General features: G+C 34.0%; 1 protein-coding gene and 1 non-coding gene across 3 annotated transcripts; both read left to right on the top strand.

Annotated features, from left to right (window-relative positions):
* The first annotated feature begins 1356 nt into the window (after positions 1–1356).
* LOC141676343 (small nucleolar RNA R71) lies at positions 1357–1463 on the top strand. Its single transcript, XR_012556939.1, has one exon. It is a non-coding gene; the product is annotated as a small nucleolar RNA R71 (small nucleolar RNA).
* Positions 1464–7775: 6312 nt separating this feature from the next.
* LOC141673067 (uncharacterized) lies at positions 7776–13530 on the top strand. 2 transcript variants are annotated; one of them, XM_074479802.1, is made up of 7 exons: positions 7776–8229; positions 8753–8900; positions 9784–9975; positions 10920–11048; positions 11963–12132; positions 12380–12510; positions 12893–13095. In XM_074479802.1, exons 1-7 carry the CDS (start codon positions 8025–8027, stop codon positions 13019–13021), a joined length of 1104 nt encoding a protein of 367 aa, XP_074335903.1. In that variant the 5' UTR covers positions 7776–8024; the 3' UTR covers positions 13022–13095. The 2 variants fall into 2 exon arrangements, with proteins under 2 accessions (XP_074335903.1, XP_074335904.1); XM_074479803.1 differs by lacking the exon at positions 12893–13095 and adding an exon at positions 13145–13530 and having other exon boundaries at positions 7777–8229.
* Positions 13531–26419: the final 12889 nt, after the last annotated feature.

Below are 26419 nucleotides of genomic sequence, written 5' to 3'. Positions count from 1 at the left end.
ACTGACAGGTTCTTGGTATTCTAAGCAGTGAATTCATATTATCCGGATAGTCGCGATATGTTGAGAAGCATCACTCACGATGTAGAATAAATGTGATTAATTAATTAATCATATTTAATAAATTAGAGAATTTATATAAATAATGATAAAATAGTTTTATTATTATTTATTTCTACTACCGGCTTAATATTGAACCTACAGGGTCACACCATAAAAAGAGAATGATTTTATGGTGGAGGAATTAATTAATAATGGCTAATAATTATTTATTTGTGAAATAAATAATTAATTGACAAATTTAATAATTGATTAAATGAGATTTAATTGATTATAAATTAATTAAGAAAAGTTCTTAATATTATTAATTAAGGATTTAATTTTTGGAAATTAAATCAAGAGAGAGAATTATTTCTAAAGTGTTTAGAAAAAGGATTAATAATTAAAAGGTGTTTTAATTATTAATGAGAATAATAAATGGGATAATAATAATAATATTTATGGAAAAATTTCAGCTGAAAATTTTGCCTATAAATACACTATTATAGACCCTATTTTTATTCTAACCCCAGAAACCCAAAAGTTTCAGAAAACCAAATTCTCTCCACCTCCTCCTCCTCCTAAAAGTCGTTTTCTTGGTGGATACCGGTGGAGTGCTTCACACTTGAGGAGCAACTGCTAAGGATCTCTGATCGTTGTCTCCGAATTATTTTAAAAGGTTAGATTCGATCCCTCGAATTTTTAGTCACGATTTATATGCTTTTATTTGGATTTTGTATGTGTAAAAGTGTTTTTCCACGCCCCGCTGCGTTTAAAAATCCAACAGTTTTGGTGCAATTTGTTGCTGAAAACCAGGAGGGTTGAATAGCTTATTTCCAAACTGCTGGACAGCCGTTGCATCACATTCTGATTGTTGCTCCAGCTGAAGTTAGGATGATTCCAGTTGTCAGGATGATAAGTGTCTGGAACTGGTTGCTGCAATCTCTGAAAGTTGCTCACAAACTGAGCTGATTCACTAGATATAGCGCATTGCTCTGTCACATGTGGACCTGCACACAGCTCACAAATACTAATTATCTGCTTAACACCATAGTTAGCCAGAGAATCGTTCTTCATAGACAACGCCTTTAGTTGAGCAGTGATAGCCGTAGCTGAATCCACCTCAAGAACTCCTGCTACCTTTCTATGTGGCAATCTCTGGGCTGGATACTGATATTCATTAGCAGTCATCAGTTCAATTAGATCATAAGCTTCCTCATAGCTTTTTGCCATAATGCTCCACCTTCTGCTGCATCGAGCATGGGTCTGGACTGTGCTCCCAACCCATTGTAAAAAAAATTGATGATCATCCAATCAGGAATTCCATGATGAGGACACTTCCTAAGCATCTCCTTGTAGCGCTCCCAAGCTTCAAATAAAGATTCTCCTGATTGCTGCGCAAATTGAGTAAGAGCATTCCTGAGTGCAGCTGTCTTCGCCATAGGGAAGAATTTAGTAAGAAACTTCTGAGCAAGATCTTCCCAAGTAGTAATCAAACCAGCTGGTAGAGAGTGTAACCAGCTCTTAGCCTTGTCCCTCAGAGAGAATGGGAACAGTCTCAGCTTCACAGCATCTTGAGAAACACCATCAAACCTGAAGGTGTCACAGATCTCTATGAAATCCCTAATGTGTGTATTGGGATCTTTCATTGGAGAACCCCCAAACTGGACTGAAGTCTGTACCCATTGAATTATGACAGGCTTGATCTCAAAGGTATTAGCTGTGATAGCTGGCCATATAATGCTAGATTGAATGTCATTGATCTTGGGTTGAGAAAAATCCATCAAGGCTTTCGTTCGTGCAGCTGGATCTCCCATTATAATGAGTACCTGAAACACAAACAAATAAACCGTGAAAGTAAAAGAATTCGAGTCAGTGAACTTTAACGACCACTGATGATAAGCACATAAACTAAAAATTAACACCGAGTCCCCGGCAGCGGCGCCAAAAACTTGTTAGGGCGAAAACACGCGCTAATATTCACGCAAGTATACGCGTTCGTATGTAGTATAAGATATAAATCAGATTCGTTCCCACATAGAATGGTTTAGGTTAAGTTCAATTTATGCACCTATGCAATAATGTATGGTTATCGCTCAATGCTAAGACAATTAACAAATTGGGTTTTTATTAAACTAAGAGATTATACTAAATAATATTAACTAAGAGAATTGAGGTTGAATTAATATATATGACAAATATGGGATTTTAACTTCATTAAATACTTCATTCAATAGCCTTATTGTTCTTAACCTTAGCATGTGATGGTGATGACACTAATCAGATAACACGAAACTGATAAACTCCAACTTTCGTTGCACGAGTACCATTCTACCAGACATCCACAAAAGAGATAGAAGCTGAATAGGCACCAATTATATTGAGACCCTATATGTCTATAGAATTTGACAACATAACGGTTTAAGCACAAGTTATCCATCTTGATTACATAGGGCAAGTAAAACGGTTAGAGTTACCTATGAATCATGCATACAATAACATGAACCTATGCTAGCATGGCAAGTTCTAAACCTCTATATTAACTGTCGCTTCAATAGAGATTAACACGTTATCTTATATGTTAGCTACGCACATAAGACGAATAAGCACAACCAATACTAGGATATCAATCAATCACCACACACCTAGATATCGAAACAAATAACTATTAAAATCCATAAGTAAATCCGCTAGAATCCCATGACAACGATTATCCCATAATCGAACTCATCGTCACCATGGGTTCCAATGAGAGCATGGTATAAAACAAGGTCTTAATAAACTGAATAATAATTAGAGTACGAATAAACGAGATCTAGGTTCAACTAGAACGAAAACGAGCATCCAAAGTTACAACTAGTTTAAAGAATCAAAAGTTGAAAACAAGATCTTCTTTTTCGGAGTTGTTATGTGCTTCTAGGTCTTCTCCTTGGTATCCCAATCTTCCCGGATGATGAAAACCTTTTTTTTAAGTATATATACGCCCCTAGTGGACCTGGACCCTCAAAATCGTCAAATTCCACTCAAAAAGGGTTTTTTCAGCGAAATCAGCGACCGGCCGCACCTTGGGTGGCCGCTCAGCTCTCCGGGCGGGCGCTCAGCTCCTGTCTGGAAAAATTTCTGATGAATCTTGTTTTGGCCATAACTTGAGTTCTACTCGTCAGAATTAGGCGATTCAACTGCCTAGGCGAAGCTATTGAGATTCTCTAAAACTTGACAATGGTCTTGACTTCCAATTCTGATCACTTTTTATCATATTTCCTTTAAAAGCTCTTTTTTTCATATAACTGATACTTGAAATGCAATAACACAAAACACATCAAATACCAACAACTTGAGTCCAAAACACCAATTTAAGCTTGTAATAAAGCGTCCCAAGTGGATATAAAATCCACTTATCATCTGCAAATTGGCTAACACTGAGAAGATTCACTTCAAGACCAACTACTAGTGCTACATCATCAATGACAATATTTTCAGAAACAATCTTGCCATATCCCATTATGAATCCTTTGCTGTTGTCTCCAAAGGTCACCAATGGGCCAGCTTTCTCCTCAAATTGTGATAACAGAGCCTTATCACCTGTCATATGTCTGGAGCATCCACTGTCAATGATCCATATGACTTTCTTCACTTTGCCCTGCATACAATGAGATTCAGGTATGTTTAGTGACCCAAGCAGTGTTGGGTACTTTCTTTTTGTTAACTGATTTAGCAGAAGTAGAGTGAGTTGCTTCCGATAAAATAGAGTACAATGATTGTTGTGCATTTTCCCTTTCTGATGTAGACTAAATTTTTGTTTCTTTAATGTCTACTCTCAGTTTGTGGCAACTTTTCATCACTTTCAATTTGCAAGGGATGCAGTCAAACTTATCACTGAATGAGTAGGGATCATTTAAATCTGCTTCATTGTATTTGCAAGCTCCTTCAGTTGGCTTACTAACACCATTTTTACAAAGGTGAGTTAGATGATTTGCAGAGCCATATTTTTCAAACTTCTTTCCAGGAGCATATGCAACATAAGCTAGATCATTGATTTTGTTTATCCCTATTTTCCCATTTATATTTTTCTTCTTCTTTCCTGTATCTTCAATCTTTGTTCCTTTGACAGGAGTCTCGGTGCTTTGATTGTCCATGAGAATTTTTTCAGCCATAGAAGATTGAGTTGAGTTTGCATTTTTCTTTTCATTATCCTCATCTGCAATTTCTTGCTTGATAATCAATTCTTCTTCACTGAAGTCTACTTCACTGAAGTCTATTTCATAAGCCTTGGACATAGGTGACCCAACCTTTTTCCGCATTGCTGGAATATTTTCATTCTCTGTTGCTTTCTCTTTGTCCCTTATGTTCTTCTTTTTGCTGTTCAAATCTTCATAATCAAGACCAATAGAAATATTTGCACATGGTTTGATTTTCTCATGGTACTGATCAACCAATTCAGATACATTATTGAAAGACTTCAACTTTACTTCATTTTTCTTCAGTTTTTCCCTTAACACAGCCTCAATCTCATTTGAACACTTGAGCTTGTTCTTCAGATAACCATTTTCTTGTTTCAAAGCTTCAAGCTCCATTGTCAACAATTTAGTTCCTTGTTTTTCATTCTCAAGCTTCTCATTCAACTTTGTTAATCTGCTAACTTATTCATTAGCAGCAACCATGCTTGTGTGGATGTGAAATATTTATGTGCTCATCTTCTCAACAGTTTCCTTATATTGATTTACATTTAAATCAGTGGTGGTAAGAGTTGGTACCTGTGATTTAGATGAGGATGATTCTCCTTGCTCCAAAGCCAAGAGTGCATAGTTTCCAAGTTCTTCATCAATTTCATAGTCATCCCAACTTTTACCTTCTGCAATATAAGCTTTGGTTTGTTGTTTCTTCAGAAGAGCTTCATACTTTGCTTCAAGTTCAAGATAAGCTTTATCTTTTGTTACCTTCTTGGGTTTCCTGCATTCTGTAGCAAAGTGACCAAGTTCATCACAATTGAAGCACCTTATCTTAGATCTGTCAACAGATCCAGTTTTGTAGCCATTCTTGCTATCAAAATTGTACTTCCCCTTTTCCTTCCAGTTGTTGTCTTTGCTGAAAGATTGTCCTTTATTCTTGAAGTATCTTGGCTTCTTTACTCTAATATTAAAGAATTTTCTATCCAAATAAGCCATTGACTGATCTAGCTCATCCAGTTCTTCAAGAGTATAGAACTCATCTTTTTCCATTTCCAGAATGACTTGTTCATATGAATCATTTGTTCTTTGCTCTCTTGTCGAGGCAACTGGAGTTTGAGATCTTGGTTCATCATTGGATGTTTGACTTTCATTTACAATTAAAGCAATTGAGCCATCCACAACATGTCCTTGACCAGATCTCAATGATTGTCTTTGAATCATCTCTAGTTCATATGTTTTGAGAATTCCTTATAGAAATTCCAGTGTTATTCTGCTTAAGTCTCTCCCTTCCCTGATTGCTGAGATTTTCTGTTCCAAATGATCAGGGAGAGTAAACAGGAACTTTAGATTCACTTCTTCAGTTTCATAGTATTTGTCATGAAGTTACAAGTCATTTATCAGCTTATTGAATCTTTCAAACACATCAGTAATGCTTTTCTTTGGCTTAGCCATGAAACCCTCATACTGTGAAATCAGTATCCTTCTTTGGTTTGACCTAACTTCTTCAGTTCTTTCACAGAGTATCTCAATCTTTTCCCATATTTGCTTGGCAGTGTCACAGTTGACAATGTTGTTGTACATCACATTGTCAAGTGACTCAATCAATATTAATTGCAAGCTACTATCCAGGGAGACTTTCTCTTTTTAAGGATCAGTATACTCAGTAGGATCTTTTGGAGCATAAAGAGCTGGGATAATCCTGTCTCCATCTATAGATTCCTCAATTCTAGCCGTAGGAATGAAAGGTCCATCCTTGAGGATCTGAGTGTAGAGTGGATTGGAAATCTTGATGAACAACATCATTTTCTTTTTCCAAATAGTGTAGTTAGCTTTGTCAAATGTAGGAATTTTGATATACTGATTTTCTGTGTATTCATTCTTCCAAGATCTTAAATCTGTTTACTTTTAGATTTTGCTCTGATACCACTTGTTAGGAAATGATTAACACACAGATGGGGGGGGGGTGAATGTGTTTTACTGTTTTTAAACTTTTCTTGAATGTTTATGGTTGAACAAACTAAATTAATTCTTGTAGTGAAATGTGTTCATGCAGAATTTAAACTTGCAGAAATAGAAAGAACACAGATTTTCAAAACTCACTTAATTTTATATTAAAATTAAGACTAGTTTGCTACAAAATTTCTAGGCTCTTTGTTGATAGAGAGCTTAGCTTCTCCTTGAGAGTACTACAATAAATTTGATCTAAATTGTTACAACTGACTAAAGGACCAGTGACTTCTTGACTTGTTGACTTGTCAAGAGCTCTAGTGACTTCTTGACTTGTCGATATCTCAGAGTTCTCTAGTGAATTTTGACTTACCGATATCTTTGAGTTCTCTAGTGGAACTTGACTTATCGATAACTCAGAGTTCTGTACTAAATGTAGACTTGTCAATAACTCTGAGTTCTCTAGTGAAGGAATGACTTGTCGATATCTCCAATCTTCAATTCTTCAATTTGGCTTGTCGATATCTTCCTGAGTTCTTTAGTAGCTGTCTAGACTTCTCGATAAGTCATTATGGAGTTCTCGAATGACTTCTCTATAACATTAAATCTGTGACTTGTAGAGATCCTGACTTAGAGTATTTTTCTCCAAACAAATTTATTCAACTCTAAGCTTCTTCAAAATTCTTCTCAGGCATGATCTTCTTGATCTTCTTCCAGATAGAATCCTTAGGCTTGATACTGTTTCAGGAAAAAGACTCCAGTCTGCTCCTTTGCATTTTTACAGACTTTAAGTGTTACAAGTACAAATTACTAATTAAGATAATAATACAACTTACTTAGGGTTGACCCCCAGTTTAACTGAATACTAAAAATAACAATTCATTAATCTCCTCCTTAGATCAGATGTCCATCTGGCTTGCTTCATACTTTTATCAGAGACACTAATGATATTATTATCTACAGTGATCTTTGACATCATCACTTATATATTACAGGTTTGGCCACAGTTAATGCTAAAAATCGCACCATGCACACCCTTACTCGTTACTATTCACAGTCCATGCCGGGTTCAATTCGATCCGATACGAATCGAATTTATACGCATAAAGAGGCGAGTCAAGGTGAGTCCGGGTCGGTCAACCCACCCGTTTGGCCCCTCTTACTTCTATGTACTTAGATTTTTAATTAGCATGCATGTAATGTTAGAAAAAGTTATATAGGTAAAGTTGACCTCAATAATGGTTGTATTTTTGCCTTTATTATATCGCTTAATTTCTTTGAATTCATAATTGCTTAATTCTTTGAATTCAGGTGCAATTTTATATTTAATATCCACAACAAAAATTATTATCGCGAGAAATATTAAAGACAACTAACGACAAATTTATAAATTTTTTCATACGAAATTTAAATTAACACAAAAAATATTAAACTAAAATTATCAATATTAATATTACAAAATCTTAAATAATCGTGTGTGTTAACAAATACACGATATTAAATATATGCATCATTATTATCATTTGAACATATAAAATATAACTCAGGCATATATTTTTTATTTTTAACAACGACGCGGTGAAAATGACGGATTTGATTAAAAAATGACATTTCAAATCACTTTGCTTCCATTACTCGCCTGCACAGCAGATTGGTCACAACTCACAAGTCATAAGTTAACTGCCACAAACACAACCAAATAATGGAATGCAATTTCCATAACAACAGCGTTATCTAATCATACGTCTATTTTGTATTCACTCCTTCACACTTTAATTTTGATCCTCCCCCTTTTCACTTACACAACTCTATAAACACACACACACACGCACAGTCACCTGAATTGAGACAGTGAGAGAAGTAATTGACACAATGATGACGAGTGATAAGCAAAACAATGGTGTAATTACAACCAATGGAGTGGTTAATAACGATGAATTGGGTGTGATTTTGGGTTTAGATGGTGGTACTACTTCTACTATTTGTGTTTGTATTCCTTTTTCGGATCATCTTTCTGACCCTGTTCCGGTTCTCGCCCGGGCCGTTGCTGGATGCTCTAATCACAACAGTGTTGGAGGTACTTCTTCTCTTTTTCGGAGATAACCTGTAAATTATATATTTGTTTTTTTATGTGTGTGGGTTGCTCATATGATATATGGTGTTGAAGTTAGAGGTGTTAGTTTTCGGTTTTAGGTGTTTGTAAGCGCGGTAATTACTTGTCGTACAATTTTGTTAAATGTGATGAAGAATGGATATTGTGATATGTGAGGCATTTGTCGGGCCATAGAGTGGTGGTAGTGTCGTTTTGGGGTTTTTTCTATGTGAATAGGTGATGATTGGGTCGGGTTTGAGTTATGTTTAGGATAGTGAGGGACTGATGGTAGGGATTATATTTTTGTTTCGTAAAGATGTGTTAGTGTTGTAATGGAATTGAGTAAGGCTTAGTTCGGAAAGTGATGAATGCTGAGTAGATAAATAGCTACAATGCTATATAGAATGTACCTAATTTGTTTGATTTTGCATAAATGGTACTTGTGGTCGAGTTGAAATTTACGGTTAAGGAAGCTTAATTAGGATTTTTTAACTGTTTATGCTTACAGAAACAGCAGCAAGAGATACATTGGTACAGGTTATGACAGAGGCTCTTTTGAAATCAGGGTCAAAGAAATCAGCTGTTCGAGCTGTTTGTTTAGGTGTATCTGGTGTCAATCATCCAGACGATCAGGAAAGGATATTAATTTGGCTGAGGTTGGTTCTACCTAATTATTGAGCTGTAGATAAATAGTTTTTTTTATCTGTGAAGTATTTCTTACAAGTCCTTTCAGCTTCTTGACTGTAATTAGGTTGTTTCGTTAAAAGTAAAAAGTATTTATGTTCAGATTCTCGAAGTTCAGTTATTAACATTTTTTATCGAGTTTGGTCAATCTAACCTTAATTATGTTCTTCGTGAATATTTAGTTGATTTGACAAGTGAGAAATCATATGCATATGCTATTATATTTAAAAGCTATTTAGGTTTGATACCTTGTTTACTAACTTCTATTTGAGCTGGTCAAGAGTTTACATAACGAAATTCCTCTTTGTCAAGTTCGGATCGATGATAGTTTGGAGCTCGAAATTGCAGCTAGACGGACATGTAACATGGTAGCAAGATGTGCTTTGCCAAATAATTCCCAAATCATACTACAAAATTGTTAAATAATTTTTTTTTGGAAAATTCAGACTTCTATTTGGCAATTGGGTTATAATTATTATACTCATCGAATTTGTATACGTATTAAATTCTGGAGAAAACCGCCATGAGATATAGTTAGCACAAGTTTTTATCTTATAAGATAAATAAGCTAAACCAGTTGTACAATTTTAGGTATGAGGGCATCTCTACCATTTTAAATAGCTTCAGATGATCAACCTTCCTACATTGTATTACTAAAATTGATATTCTTATACGGCCTTCTTGTTCTTTGTACCATAGATGGCCACACATGGAAGAAAGTATCTTATGTTTTATCAAATCTGCCATACTTACATGTGACCTTAATTACATAAGATACATCATACATGTAATTCGTGGAAGATTGGCTGCCATCTGCTTTAGTTGATGACATTCAATCAATTTTGCTTTTGACAGAAACATATTTCCAAGCCATGTTAAGCTATATGTTCAGAATGATGCTGTGGCAGCTCTTGCTAGCGGGACTATGGGGAAACTTCATGGCTGCGTTTTAATAGCAGGAACGGGGACCATTTCTTATGGTTTCACTGAAGGTGGACTAGAAGCTCGCGCTGCTGGTGCGGGTCCTGTATTGGGTGATTGGGGCAGGTTAGAACATATGTAGTTTATTGCAGTACCTTGCATGTCCAACACTTAATTGTTTATAATGTCTTCTTTTTCTGTACTGATGATGATTTCTATTATTTGGTTTTGACATAATTGTTAATTCACTTTTTCTAAATCTTTTTTAAGACTACCAGAATACCACTGAACTTCTTACATTTAGATTTCTGCTTCAAAGATTGTGCCTGTTAATGAAAACGTACATAACTCTGAGTGTTAGTGGGACTAAAGATTTCAATGGTAATCTATGTTAATCAGAATCTTCTGTTTTGGTTGTGGTATATGTCAGACACTTAGACACTCTACACTCGGACAAGACACTTATTTTGTGTCGGATCCTTTGATGGAAATGCGGAAACTTTGACGAACTTAAAGATCACATTCGACTTGAACTTCAGATGCAAAAAAAAAAGAGAGAAAGAGATAAGCAGAAATGAGAAATAATTGGAGAAGACACTTAATTGCAAAGTCACTTACAAAATCATATTTCATCTAACTTTTATACTTTTAAGGAATTTGTTTACCATGCTTGTTTGATAATATATATTATGTCGCGTCTCCGTGTCCACAGTTAGATTTTCAAGTCAAACACTGGTACCTGAGTAGGAGTGATGTAGATATTAGATTAGCCCGTTTTAAGCCTATTATGTAATACGTTTCTGGGAAACTTCAGATCGATCTTTCCATTAGTTATTTACCTAATCAGTCTTGATAGTTGATACAATATTTACATTGCATTCTGTAAGATTCAGGTGTATACATGCTTTCAATGATACATCTGATTACATCTGATTCATGTGTAAAGTTTGATTTTGCTTCATCTGTTGACAGTTGACACAATAAACTAGATAATTCAGTACATACTGTGTGTGAGTTTGAGGGCAAATGTAATCAAATGGACTAATGAACTACTTCACTTTACATTACAGTGGATATGGAATTGCGGCAAAAGCCTTGACTGCAGTAATTAGGGCTCATGATGGCCGCGATTCACAGACAATGCTCACAGACAGGATTTTACAGTCTCTTGGTCTTCCTTCTCCGGATGAGCTCATAGGGTATGTATAGGTATTATCCATTCTGGGAGAACTCTCTCCTATCCTATGTAATTTCTGGTTACACATTAATGCATATACAATAGGGCTTATGGAAAGGAATCACTGGATAAACCCTTGTTCCTGTAACCATGTGTTTCCTTATATTTCTGGTGGGTGCCATCCTAATAATATTGTTCTTAAATAAATAAATGCCTCCTTTATTGGCGTTTGTGGTTTATTTCAGTTAATGAGTTGCTATTTACAGTGAGAAGAAACACAGCTATTGGCGTGTATAGCAATATAGTGCATATAATACAACAACTTGGTAAACTAAATTCTTCAGAAAGTTTTTTTGCACATGAATATTTATATGGCCACGCTATTGGTGTTTGACCAACCCCATAAAGTTGGATATTTAACAACTTTATTAATGATTCACTAGAAAAAGTAGTTTATGTTATATAATTGGCACCATATTACACATAAATTTGATAATGAGCATGTAAAAGCACACTAGCCCGACTCGGTTTTTTGGATACACATGCCCGAATCATTTTGCTTATCTGATAACAAATTTAACGAGCTTACTTTGTCAATTGATTTTGTACAACCAAAATTGAGCTGAAACTGGAATTTGACAGCTTATAATTCTATTAATTTTATGAGCTCCTCTTTTCATTCTGGTTTATGCTTGTTGCTGAAAAATATCTAGTTTATAGCTGCTACCTTCTTGCTTTCAGTTTTTTACCTCCTTAACCCATTTTCATGTATAGATTTGTTATTCTTGATGTCTTCTTATTGGTTGTTATATGTATATTGGACAATATCTTTTTCATGATTCATCAGGAGTAGTGGACCAAAAATTAATTTAATGATTGTGTAAACGCATAATTCACTATTTTTTTTTATCTTTTTTTTTTCTCATCTGGATCTAGGTGGACTTATGCAGACCAATCTTGGGCACGAATTGCAGCACTCGTTCCAGTAGTTGTATCTTGTGCTGAAGCTGGTGATGAGATTGCACATCAAATTTTAAATGACGCGGTGCAAGAATTGGCTTCAAGCGTGATTGCTGTTGTCAAACGACTTGGCTTGGGCGGGGAAGGTATTACATTAAACCTATATAATATTTGCACTGGTGTTTTTGTTTTGCAAGGAAAATACAAAATGTCAATATTTTGGTCTGCCAGCAGTTGTACTGTGGATATGAAGTTCGAACTTAAGTTTAAAAGTTCTATGATGTCGGTGCTGCTGCAAAATATTAGGAAACATCATGTTTTGAAAACCTACCATCTGCTGTGTTGGCCCTTAGAATATTATAAACTCAATTCACATCTTTAATTGACTTGTAGATGGAAATTCGTATTTTCCTATTGTTATGGTTGGCGGGGTCCTGGAAGCTAACAGAAGGTGGGACATAGGTAGAGAAGTTATCAACTGTGTGTTGAGGACGTACCCTGGTGCAACTCCAGTTAGACCAAAGGTTAGCATCCATGCTTCAAATTTCACAACTTCTTATAACAAAGAGCCTAAGATATTCGTTTATCAAATTTCTGTAATTAGTTGTACTTTGCACTTGATTGACTGTCATATTTAGAGAACCATGACCATGATATAAACTGTGCTTAATTTTAATAGTTTTTTTAGTATCTTAGAAATTGAAAATGTATCTGGATTCTGGTGAGGACAGGATCTATATATTATTTCCTTACCCTTGTTTGAACCTTGAACTGACAGTAATGTTGATGGTGCTTTCCACTATATTTATAATTTTCTAAAGTATGTTATGTAATGCGCTTATAATTAAAAAACATTATTTTACGATAACATTATATTTTTCTGTAATAACCCTTTCTCCATTGTAGATGCTCCTGTTATTCATCCTTCACAATCTCACGAAACTCTTACCAAAGGATCTGACAGCGTGGTTCTTGCACTGTTTTGTGTTTCAAATGTTTAGTATGTATTTTGTTATACAATCATTAGTCTCCTGATTGTTTTATATGGTGTTTCTCTGTCACAATAAATTAGTAATGAAGTTTTACTACCAGTGAACATTGTATAAATGATGTTGTAACTGTATTGATTAGTTGCTAACAGAAATTATTATTATTTAGGTTGATCCTGCAGTTGGGGCAGCTTTACTGGCTTGGAATTACTTAAAGAAAGAAACAAATGGGGAAGTCCAAACACAAACGTAGTATGATATATGACTTGGAAGTGTATAGTTTTATAGGACAAAAAATTGACATCGATTTGCAGCACATATAATGTTAGGTACTTGCAGTAATATTATGAAAATAGGTATTCTGGTGTGTAAACAAAGGGAAGTCATACACAAGCCAAAGAATGCATGTTCTGAGAATTACTTGAAGCCTTAAAGGCAACATATATCAACTTGTTTGTGAATCTCGGTGGCGCATGTATCATCACTTGTAAGCCTTGAGCAGTTTCGCAGTCAGAGTGAACTTATTTAACATCTCAATATAGCAGTTTCTCCATACTTTACCTTTCCTAAATCGTAGTACCCCATGTCTCCTAATGGTTTGTTCCCCAGTAATTGTAAGGTTACTGACAAATCAATTAAAAATTTTAGCATATGGTATTTTTAGTTGAAATGTGTTTTAGCGGAAAAACTTATTACATCGTCATGACAAGATTCGAGGGTTATAACCCAGACACCTGAGCCCAGTGTTCTACAAATTGGTCTACGATTAATTTGCGCCTAGCTCTGGGTGTAGGCGGATTAAAAATGTTCAATTTTTAAAAAAATTCGGGTAAAATTTGCTTTTTTAAAAAAATGTTGATTAATCGGATTTTGGTGGAGCTAGTCTTATTTAGAATGGATTATTATCAGTCAAAAAATCAAGTGGGATATATTGGGATCGATGGGTAAAAACAGGAAAAATAATTAAGGGTAAAATTGTAAAAGTACAAAGTGTTTATGAAAAAGATCCGTCTGTTATAGCAGCTCTGGACCCCTTCCAGGAATGCCCATGTCAAAGGCAAAATTGCAACTAGCAACAATTGGATTTGGAGTACACTGTGAACATTTAATTGCCTTGAAGCAGCTAATGAGGATATTTAATTTGAAATTATCTAAAGAGAGTACATAATTTTGCAGGAAACATCAGTACATAAACAAATTAGATAATACTAGAAATTGTCTAACAATTCTACAAGGATCTTCCTTGCAAGATCCTTCCTTTCGGTGATGGATGGAGTTGGTGCCCAGATTTTGCTATATATATCTGTTTGCTTCCCCTTATATGAACTGGTGTTCGACGGTTTTACAACCTGTAGTAATGATTACAAGCCCCACCCCAAAGAACAATTCACCATTCTGTTTGTGTCCCCTGATATGAACCCGGCCAAATTAGGGTTGGATTTTTTTAATCCGTTTGGGTCATTTTAAAAGGGTTGTTTTATAAAAAAATTACAATAATAACATCGTAAGAGATGTCCACGGGAAGTTGCAAGCATCACACTATTTGCACCGAGTTTCAAGTAATTCCATCTAAATTATTGTAGGCCACTTTTAACTGTAATCAAGGTACGGTTTTTCTATGAGGCACCTATCACTATGAGTACATAATAAAGCGCTGCAGAAACTGAAGGAGGAGAAGAGGTCCCATGATGATTTGACTATTACCTCCCCGTTTACTAAGCTCGTCTGAGAAGTCACCCTTGCCCCAAAAATGTGGTACCGGAGACAGAGACACTGGGGCGGAACTACAAATATTTACTTAGAGGAGCACCGAGTAAATTGTGGCAGGCACCCTCTTGCCTTTTAAATTTTATGGAGGCACTTTTATATTCTTTTTCAAAAAATTTAATGATGAAAAAATGTAAAGAAAAATTTATGAGGGACAAGTGTTTCCGGTATACTTTACTAGAGACTCCCCTAGGGAGACATGAAATTCGACGGAACGGCTGATCCAATGGAATATGTGAGTAGGTTAAACACTCTTATTCCCCAAGTCCATCATATAATAATCTAGTTATATGCCGACTAGAAATAGTTGATGAAACAAGTGACATTATAGGAGTGGTGAAATCCGACGAATTCAGTCAAACAGATTCAAAACCCTCAATATTGGATTGTGCATCACAGAAACAAATCTAGAAATTCCTGCTCTTTTCGTACTTGACAATTCTCTGCTAAAACATGGCATTTGTTTTTTTGCTTCATATGCTTAAAATTGTTTTCTTTGAGAATTTTTAACATCTAACGTTCTATTATTCAAAGTGATAATAAAAGCCAAAAAGGTATAGTTCTCTTTGATAATCTTTTTCAACTTACTGACTAAATCTCCCTTGTATTGTTCGACTCACCAGTTTTCTAAAGAAAAAGCAATATTTAGCAAGTAGGGATGGCAATCGGGTCGGATCGGGTATTGCAGAATCCATATCCAAACCCGAAAATTTTATCCAAACCCGAACCCGACCCGAACCCGAAAAATACCCGAAAATGAATACCCGAACCCGATCCATTGGATTTCGGATCGGATTCGGGTATACCCGAACAATGGATCGGATTCGGGTATACCCGAAACCCGAAATTTTTTTAAATTGGATATTCATACCCGAACCCGAAATCTGAAAATTTATATAATTATTGATATTGCAAGTGCTTGGGATCGAACACGTGACTTATAGAGAAAGAGTTTTAACATGTCATCTTCAACCACTCCACCACATCATTAATTGTGTTATTATATGGATAGCTAATATTTAAAAAATCAACTCTATTGATACCTAGTTTTTAGATTTATTACTAAAAATGTTTTGTTAACCTTATAAAACTTATCAACCGTTTAAATGATTGAATAATTATATTTCATTAAACTTTATAATTAGTTAATTTTTAACATAAATATAAAAAATATGTTCTAAAATTATATAATAATATGTATAATATGTTCTAAAATTATATAATAATATGTATAATGTATAATATATATATATATATTATAATATTATAATGTGTAATATATAAAATTCTAATATTATATATATATAATTAATATATATATATATATAATAATTCGGGGTTTTTTCAAATTTCGGGTTCGGATCGGGTTCGGATAGAGTTTCGGATTTCGGATCGGTATACCTAATATCCAAATCCAAATCCATATATTTTCGGGTTTAAAAATTAAATGCATATCCAAATCCAAATCCAAAAAATCGGGTTCGTTAAATCCAAAAGTTCGGGTTTCGGATCGGATATCCGTCGGATCCGATTATTTTGCCATAATAGCAAGCGAACCAGACAAAAAATTATCAAATGACTTGCTACTTGCTAGTATCTCAACTCAACTCTCTTTCCACCATCAGGAATTCAATAATCTGTGTGAGTAAGAAATCCAAAACCATAAATGATGTCGAAATCAGTTAATCTTTACAAAATTAAAATCTGAAATATTCCTAGAGATTTTAAACTACTAATTTATACATTATTAGAGGTCTAAATACATTATTAGCATCAGTTTCTAGAGTTTAAAAAGAGTATTTACCGAAACAATATTATGCAAATAGCAATTACTGAATGTAATTTTTTTGGACTTGACGTGGAGTAAATAACTTCTTTTTGCCTATTTTCATGCCATGATTTCATTAAGAAAGAGAAAAGAAAAAATTTGTCAGGGAGAGTCATTCTTTCACTGAGAATCTCAACTTGTTCTATGAATCAGAACTTAATTAAACTTCAATCGACCCTTATCCCAAATCTAGACACATCATTTATCGTAATTAATGTTAATTAGATCACTAAAATCTTATTTTGGTATAAGCAAGAGAAAACCATGAGTATTAGCTGACAGCCGACAAGTGAAAATGCATCTTACTCCAGGATAATGTTGCAAGACTGGAGAATAATGACCTGAATGCAAAAAATCCAATGTGATTCACATGTTTCACTATTTATTTAAGATAAATATGATAAAGTTGTAATATATTTCACTTCCATATAATAAGATTACACAATAGCATAAGTTCCTAGTCTTCCCTCTGCTATAGTTATTTCTGTTATGATACTGAAAATACTGTGCAAGGCAGTATATACTCTTAAGGAATCAAATTTGTTACCGAGGCATAAGTTGTTCCCACAAGCACCATACAGCCGAATGTTTTCTAGGAATAATGGCAGAGGATTGATATAGAACCCGATCACATTGTTCACACATCATACACAAAATGAATAATAGCTTGCTTCAATGAATAGAAGAAACAAAACAGTCACTTTTACCGAGCAAAATGCTACCGTAAATTTGTAATAAACATAAAAATTGGCAACAACGTGCTCCGGTCACTGCATATAAATATGCAATCATCAGCGGAGCCAACATGTAAAGTGTCTTTCATTATGCAATTTTTATTAAAAAAAACATCTATCAGATTCACCATGCCGAACAAACACATCGAAAGAGTGTTTTTACAACCATTATCCGGCACATTAAGGGAAATATCAGTTTGTAATATAGTCTGTAACTTCAGGCTAGTGCCCTTGGAAGTACTACAATAAGTTGAATTTTAAGCGCACTAACCGCGTGTAATCATAGGAAACCTCTATTAGGTAATAATTTTTACAGGTCCTTATTATTAAATTCCAGAAAGAGGCACCAATATATATCATTAGACCTAAATAAGTTGTGTATAAACAAAAACTGGAAGGGTACTGGAAATTCACAGTTTGCAGCTTAGTGGTAATTCTGCAATCTATACTGCTATAAATCCATCGATTTATTGCATGAGAAGATAAGTTCAGCAATTTTAAGATCAAAACATCTCCTTTTAAGATTTTGTGTGTACTGCAACCCCAATTTTGTAAGTATGATAAGCTTTCTTGACAAGACAGTTCAGCTGATAATTTGAGTACACCAACCGAAAAATTACAAACATTATCTTTTTAAGACACAATATGTATATATATCTATATATATAAAAGAAAGACAATATAATGGAACATATCCAAAATTTTATAGCCATAGAATAGTGAATGTTCCAAGAAAATTAGTTTACAGGCCAATGCACATCTAAGAAAGCAAATATAAAAAACTAAATACCTTGAATTGTTTAACTCGATATCCTTTCTGTTCCAAATGAGTACACTGCTTTGGTTCCTCGGGACCTTCCTCTCTAATTTACAGGGTCATTTATGACGTGGCAACTCAGCATCGTTAGAAGACATTTATATATCCCTTCACCAACAAAATTTCATTGCTTGCATCTTCCATTAAGGATTTTCTTTGTTTATTATTTTTTAATAATATCTTCCTTTAAGGAACTTAAATTTGCTAACAACTAATAAAGATTTTAGATGATGCATGTTGCAGGATTTTCTCAGCAGCAACACTTAAGACCACAGAGAGTTGAATTCATTATTCTTCTCAGTTAGGAATTCTTTAAGTTCTAGAATTCTAAAAGAAGCTTGTCAACGCTATCTTTAAAATAGTTACAAATTTTATGGCAAAAAAGAATGATCTAACTTCTGCAATCAAATTTTTCATTGTTTGCAAACATACCATCTATTTTTAATATAACTTCTAAAAACCTATCTCTTCACTATGTCAAATTCTTTATCCTTCCTTATCGGTAAAGATGCCCCCATTTTGTTCAACTATTTACCCTTCAAATTGAAGGGTAAAATAAATTACTAATTTTGATTAATAAAATTAAAAGGTCTGTAAAACTAAATATCCAGGAATCGGTACTTGGCAACTCGAAAAAAATTAATATTTAAGTCTTTTCTGCTAAATTATATGATATATTAAGATATAAATGGAAATAAGGGCCGGACTCAATTTTTTTGGCCAAGCCACGAGGAGAGTATCTTTCCACAATCGAAAATACAACCATGACCAAGTCAACAAACATTGGGAAAACAATGTCACAATCTGATTTATTGGATTGTTACACATTCCACAGTTATATATAAAAACAAAACCTCAAAATTCATATATTTTTAATTTGATCCAAATAAAACAATGAAATCTTAAAACCCAGAAGTTGAGATAAACCACATAATCTAATTAACTTCATTCAATTCCAATTCCGAAAATATATAACTAGTAGGAACCAAAAACATTACTCAAAATTACCCGTACATCTCCCAATAGTGTCCATAGCTAACATTGTTAACACCTGAAAATATGTAGATATTGAGTTACAAAATACAGTAAAAAAATCACCATCAAACTAATAGAATCAAGTGGGTCACAATTAACATGTATATTTCATATCAGATGATTAAAAACATAGGACTCGGTTCAAATTTAATTATTATATAAATCTTACCCTTAAAAGTTATCTTGTCAATACGAGCACTCACATCAGCGGACGACATGACCAAAGAGTTAAACCTGCTAATAAATGTACCACCCTTGCTAAAGCCCACAAAAATATGTGCAATCCTTAGGCTAAAAGGAAGTGCTCCAAGTATGGTGAAAAGTCTACTTTTGGAACTGTACACAGTTTGCTAATGGTTCAATACAAAATGATGGGTTTTAGACAGTATTCCGGAAATTGCTAGGCGTGCCAGGGCAGTAAGGGTATTTTCGAGAGATTAATCGGCAAGTCGGAGATTAATCGGACTGACTAATCGGAACATTAATCGGAAAAATATAAATATTATTTTTGATTTTTATAATTATATAATGATCAATATGTCAAATATTTTTAAAAAAAAAAAAATTAGAATGATATTAAACAATATCTACACATTTGACATGTGTTATGTACTAATTATTGAGTTTACAATATTAACTATATTTTAATTCACACTTTTAAATTAATTATAATATGTTATTTTTATATTTTAAGTGAGAAAATAAATATATTAAATTACTTGTTACTTCTTACCAATATTTTATATTTGAAATTGACGTGATATTGTGTGAAATTATGAAATTAATGAATTAAAATTATAAAAATGTAAAAAAAAATATTTTTTTAATTATTTTCCGCCTAGACCGCCTAGGACCGATTTTTGACCGCCTAGCCCGCCTAATCCCGATTTTGACCTGATTTTTTGAAAAAACACCTAAATCACCGCCTACATCCGAGTCGGGGCGTTTTACCACCGCCGCGCGCCTAGGCGCGCCTAGACGGCCGCTTAGACCGATTTTTAGAACACTGTTTTTAGAACCCTCTTTCTTAGTTCAATATTGAAACAACCCTTTGGTTTATTAATTAGGCCTCTTCATAAAATTTCAATAAAGTAACATACTTGATCCAAAATCGATAAATGAAACTATATATATATAAAAACCAGTTCTTAAAATATTTACGAATGTGTAGACAAACATGCATTTTGAATCAATTCTCGATCAAATTACGTTTTAATAAATCTGTCAAACTCAAAAACTAAAATATAAATGGAAAAGCCTAGGACATAGATTATTCTTAATTTTCGAACCCTTGTTTTCTATGACCATCCATGCCCGGTCTCACACTATACAATTTATAAATATATAAATCATCAAAAATCTGAGAAAAATATATATTTAAAAGTCCGCCTATCTAAGACAGAAGAGAAGGAAGTTAGACGACAACGTTGCATGGGAGATAAACATGAGCTATATAATATAATTAGAGGATATAAAAACCTACATAAAGGATGCCATTTCTTATTCACCAACTTCACAAATTCAACATAATTTTCAAGCTTATACGTCATTCCAAAAATAACAAAAAGACATAATAGCTTTTAACATGGCTTTAATTAACAAGAACTTAGATTGATATGAATATGGAACTTTTTTTCAGGATAGCTGCATCAATACATCCTCCCGGTGCAATTCGCAGCACCACAATAGCATGACTTTTTCTTGATTTTTCCATTTGAGTCGCGAACACTATCAATTTTGTAATTATAGTTATAAGTTAACTCTTGTGAAGGAGGCATGTCTTTTATAGCGAATAACATCACATGAGGCATCATCTTGTCATCGTGATCATAAAGAATTTCTTGAGCATATAAATTTGGTGAGCAACTATGATTAATAAATCTTCCAATGTTCCCGATTTTTGCCGCATCAATAGCAAAACCATCTTCTTCTCCTATATCGAACAAATACTCATCCAAACCTATTCTTTCCTCAGCTTGCTTATCATTTAGCAACTCACCTACATACTCGCAAATAAAACTCCCATATGATATAAAATTTCGTGATCGAACACCCCATCTCTTTGCTTTCGTTTTAAAGATCTCAAATTGGAATTTTATACCATGTTGACTAACTCTATTCGTGCAAGACGGGGGACATTTGCACGAAGGACCCCACTCATGGACAATAGTTTTTGGCTTACCTTCTATGAGAGCACCCTTCTTGTTAAACGACAACATGCCTCCATTCTTAATGAGACAAGAACACTCCATATTATCCGAGCACCCATCAATACAATGGCAATCACTCGTGTCCACATGCCGTTGTTGGTATACCATTTTTGTCATGTAAGTAAAAGTTGGAGGTTTGTCATTATCAAAATCATTAACAACACAGATGGCTATGTTCTCTTCTCCCGAGGGAATATCACTTATTAATGCACGACGATGGCGAACTTTAGGCTTTCCAAACTTTTGCAATGTACCTATCTCGAGTTTTGGCTGGCCTTTCATTCTATTTAGTCGAAATGTGTACACCAATTTTCCATTTTGTGCTCTCTCTTGCCAAAAATTGCTTACTATGTATAAACCATCTTACGTGTATATTGCACGATTCAATGATCGTCGACCTAGAATAACCCTAACCGGAGTTTTTTCATCCTTGCTATTCTTTAAGGCAAGGTTACCTCGTACAAGTGTCTGATCTTTAGAATTTTGGTCACCCATTACTTGGTTCCCACCTTGACCAGAATAAATTAACACATCCCTGAATTCTTTATCACTGAAATAACGACCGGAACACACTATGCTCGTGACAATCGTCTTCCCGTCCTTTTCCATGTAATCTATACCACAAATAAATTGAGCATGCAATCCAACAACAACAAGTTCAGCCCTATACCGAAATTGGTCACCAATCTTAATGCCAGGAAGAGCACCCAAGACTTTTTGATTCATATAAATCCACTTGTTTTGATTCTTGAGTACCATGGCCGTTTCTGTATAAATATATGATATATTATTTTTACTCATTGACCTTTTTTCAAGGTGTATCTTCCGCAACCGATCTTGAAGGATTTGTTCAAACAGATCGAGTACCTCCTTAGTGTGGCTTAATGCTTCGTGATGACCATTGATTGTCAAATAATTTGATTGATTCACCGAAAGGTCACCATTGTGTCGATCTAGCAACGCATTACCAACATCCACATCAAGAACGCCGGATTTGGTAATAACGTGTTTCAGAGGTAGACAATTCCCACAGTCTCTTGGAAAATCCCGAAAGATTGTAATCCCTTTTCGTAATTTTGGAGGTGGATATTTTTTGGTTGTTACACAAGGCCTTGGTGAAGTGTTTGAGCCGCCGAGCATATCAATATGCTTAGGTATAACATTATTGTTCACCACATAGATCAACTCAAATTTGTTAGGAACTCTTTGTAAATCCATTCCCCCATTCTTCAAAATAGTGTTTCTAGGTAACATCGATTCCTTATTTGACTCCGAATTCAATTCATTCACTAACGTTTTGACCGGTTGCTTCGAATCATTTGGTAAAATTTCAACCGATGGCTTCACATGCTCATCAGAATTTAATTTTGTTTGTGACAATTCAACAAACGACTTGCTTTGTTTGGTCTTCAACCATTCATTGGAAGTCTTGGCATGAGTCCCCCCTTCAGTACAAACCCCGAAGGCGGCTGCACCGCAACTAGGAGGAAAATATTGAATTGCGAAAACCCTAGGCCGCTTAAAATCACGCAAAAAGTGAGCTCCGCAATCGTCATGTTTATGCAAACGTTTTTCAGAAAGTAATAGAATATGATTTCTCTCACTTGCTAAATTAGTCATCATTGTAGCCTTCTTTAAAGTCAATCACCAACTTGAGTGGAGATGACTCTTCCAAGAGCTAACTAAACCAAAACAATTAAACCCTATTACTTACAAAGTTCAAACATCTAAACTTCTAATAATTTAGGGCAATAAAGTTAGTTCATAATAAACATTAGTAAAACAGAGGTATGATGATTGAAATTCATATAACCTCGTAAAAAAGTATATAAAAACATTAATATGACATATGAAACAATGTATTGGGTATATATTAACCATTAAAAGGCATAAGGGTATAATATTTAACAATCATACAACACATAACAACTTGATAAAAAAAAATAATCACATAACAAAAGAACCAAATCTAATCTAGAAAAAGGATAGAAGTTCACCAAAACAATGCCAATGGTCCCAAAAAGTAGATACCATACAAGTAATCAAGAACATGCAAGTAGATGTTGAACTAAAACTCAAGAATACATATAAATAGTCTTTTGCTCATATGCAAACTTTTTTTATAGTGAGATATGAGATTTAATCTCATTCATGAATTTTTAATATCTCTGTGCAATCATACCCCGCCATTCCTTTTCTAATATTTTACTAAAACATGGAGATTTTCTGTTGTTTAGGGCATCCGAGAAGATGACTAAAGAAGATGGAATTTTGGAGCACTATGCGAGAGTAATGAATAACGGTGATTGTTGGGGTGGTTGTCGTGATACTCTAAATACAACTTACTCCCACATTCCCAATTTATCTGTCCAGTTTGACTTTTTGCGGTCAAACTGACCCAACTTGATTCAAAATTTCACATATATAATCAAAAAAAATTATAAAAATTATACCAACAAAAAGTACATTCAATCTACTTTAATATGTATTTTTCAGTTCTTCAAAATAATGAATTAATGAGATTTTATTTACAGTCAAATTGAGTTAATTTGACCATAAAAAGTCAAACAAGATAGATATATTGGGACGGAGTGAGTAGTAATCACCATCCTCACCAACACTCAATATGCGCCTCTCTTTTATTCTCTTTATGACTCTCTAGTTAATCACACAAATTTTCAAGCTTTTTATTTATAGATTCAAGATAAAAAAGAATTAGGCAAATATTATCTACTTCGTTTGGCATAACTAGAACAAAACATAATGTCAATCAGTCTTCTATTAAGTTGACACAAACTTATATCAACAAAAATAACACAAAGGCCATGTATATGAATATATATATATGAAAGAAAATAATCCGATTAAGTTGTAATCAGTAAACTACACAAAAGAAAATTATAGCTAGCTAAGTGAACAAACACACCTTAATGACGCAACTAAGATCTTGTGAAAAAATTTCGATGCTCAGCCAGAAATACGTAACTTTGTTAAGAATTAAATAAAACTATTATCGTTTATAAAGAAAAACTACAAGAAAGTCCAACGCTTGGACTTCCAAAAAAGATAAACACTGGCCTCACCTTGAAAAATTTGAGTCTTCTCGATGAATAGAAGAAATCAGTGCCCCCATCAAGCCCTATTTATAAGAAGAATAATCGAGACTCGAGAGTTTAGGATGCAATTAGACTTCAAATAATATTTGAATAATGATCACTTACGGGAATTTAGCAACTTTTCATATTCGACATTGATTTTAATTTGCCTTCGCCCGCAAGTTCTGTGCTGATTAGGCGGCCATGTTACAAGTACTTGTTTCCTCCTAATTTATTTATTGTTACCAATTTAGTTTTGAAAATATTGCAATAGCTTGCAAACCACGTGAATCAAGTAAACCGTATTTGAGCGACGGACCCTGATTCATGAGCCATAATCATAAATTCTCTTTTCATGGGATTCGAACCTGTGATCAAGAGAATAGTTATCCCCTCTTTAACCAGTTGAGTCAACCCTTGCGGGCATTTAAAAAATTTTGGGTTTGATTTAATCGGGTTTTTGAAAATTTTATTATTAGAGAAAAAAATCGGAAAATATTTTTTAAAATTATTTGCCAAAAATATTTCTGGATTTTTTTCCCATGTAAGTTTCATCCGGTAATTTTTTCCTTGCAAAAAGTTTGGTAATATTTTTTCAATAATTTTTTTCGAATTTTTTTCCCCAAGGGTTTTTCTGACAAAATCTAAAATTATTTTCCGTCAATTTTTTTCAAGAAACCTTTTTCAATAATTTTTTTGAGAAATTATCAAAAAAGCTAATTTTTAAAATTTGTTTTCAATTTACTATCTTTTAAAAAAAATTACCAAAATACGGTTTACAACAAAAAATAACCAATATGTAACTTCTTTCATATTTTCTGAAAAATGACAGAAACTTTTTTTGATTTCATTAGAGGTTGAATCTTGATTTGCCAAAAAATATACATTTTTAATTTGCAAACGCACAATTCATCGTTTTAATATTTTAGATTCGTTCCACAAGGACTACAAATTTTTCGCACAATGTTAGATATGAATACAACACAGAGGAGGGTGGATGTGTTTTGGCTTAAATGTTTACTTTTTGATCGACTTTGGGTTTAGCAGTTGGTTGTTATCAATAATTTGTAGAATAGATGTTAAACATAAATAACAATGCAAATATGTAAAACAAAGATCTTCAAAACTCACTTAATTTTATATTAAAAATCAAGCAGTGTTTTGCTACAAAATCTCTAAGTTCTTGGTTTAGAACTTAGCTTCTTTTCTTGAGAGAGAATACAATTTTTAATCTAATTTCTTACAACTGACTAAGGACCGGTGTTAACTTTATAACTCAGTTAACTGCTGGTTTACACAGTGTGTAATAAGACATGCTATTAGCTTTTCTAAACTGTCACTTGTCATTTCTATTTATAGAAAAACAGATCTTCCATTTCTGGCTTAGCATATCTTTAGCATCCCGTGTTCACTTTAATCTTCCTTTGTCAGTTAATCTTTACCATTAATCTTGCACATCTCTCAAGCTGCTTTTTGTAGACTTATCAATTCAGCTGTGTGAATTGTTTGTTGATTTGCAACCTTGGATATTGAACTGTTCTGCAATTCTGTACTTAGAGAAATTTCTTTACTTCAAGATCTCCAATTAAGCTATAGAGAACTCGACATCTCGATAGGCATGTTGGCTTGTCGATATCTCTGAAACTTCATTGTTGACTTGACTTATCGACAACTCTGAGTTCTCTAGTGAATTTTGGTTTATCGATAACTCAGAGTTCTCTAATGGACTTTGGCTTATTGATAACTCAGAGTTCTCTAATGAATGTATACTTGTCGATAACTCTGAGTTCTCGAATGGGTATCTGCCTTATCGATATCTCCAATAGCATTTCCTGAGTTCTCGATAGACAATTCCTGAGTTCTCGATAGGTCTTTCTGAGTTCTCGAATGACTTCTCAAGAACACTAATTCTGTGACTTGTAGAGATCTTGACTTAGAATGTTTTTCACCAAACAGAA

The sequence above is a fragment of the Apium graveolens genome, chromosome 7 (assembly GCF_009905375.1).
Source record: "Apium graveolens cultivar Ventura chromosome 7, ASM990537v1, whole genome shotgun sequence".
Taxonomy (NCBI): Eukaryota; Viridiplantae; Streptophyta; class Magnoliopsida; order Apiales; family Apiaceae; genus Apium; species Apium graveolens.
This window is presented reverse-complemented; position numbering and strand designations above follow the sequence as displayed.

Coding starts and splice junctions, on each gene's coding strand:
- LOC141673067 (XM_074479802.1), top strand. CDS start 8,025: ATGATGACGAGTGATAAGCAAAACAATGGTGTAATTACAACCAATGGA. Junction 8,230..8,752: donor TAATCACAACAGTGTTGGAG/GTACTTCTTCTC, acceptor TTATGCTTACAG/AAACAGCAGCAAGAGATACA. Junction 8,901..9,783: donor AGGATATTAATTTGGCTGAG/GTTGGTTCTACC, acceptor TGCTTTTGACAG/AAACATATTTCCAAGCCATG.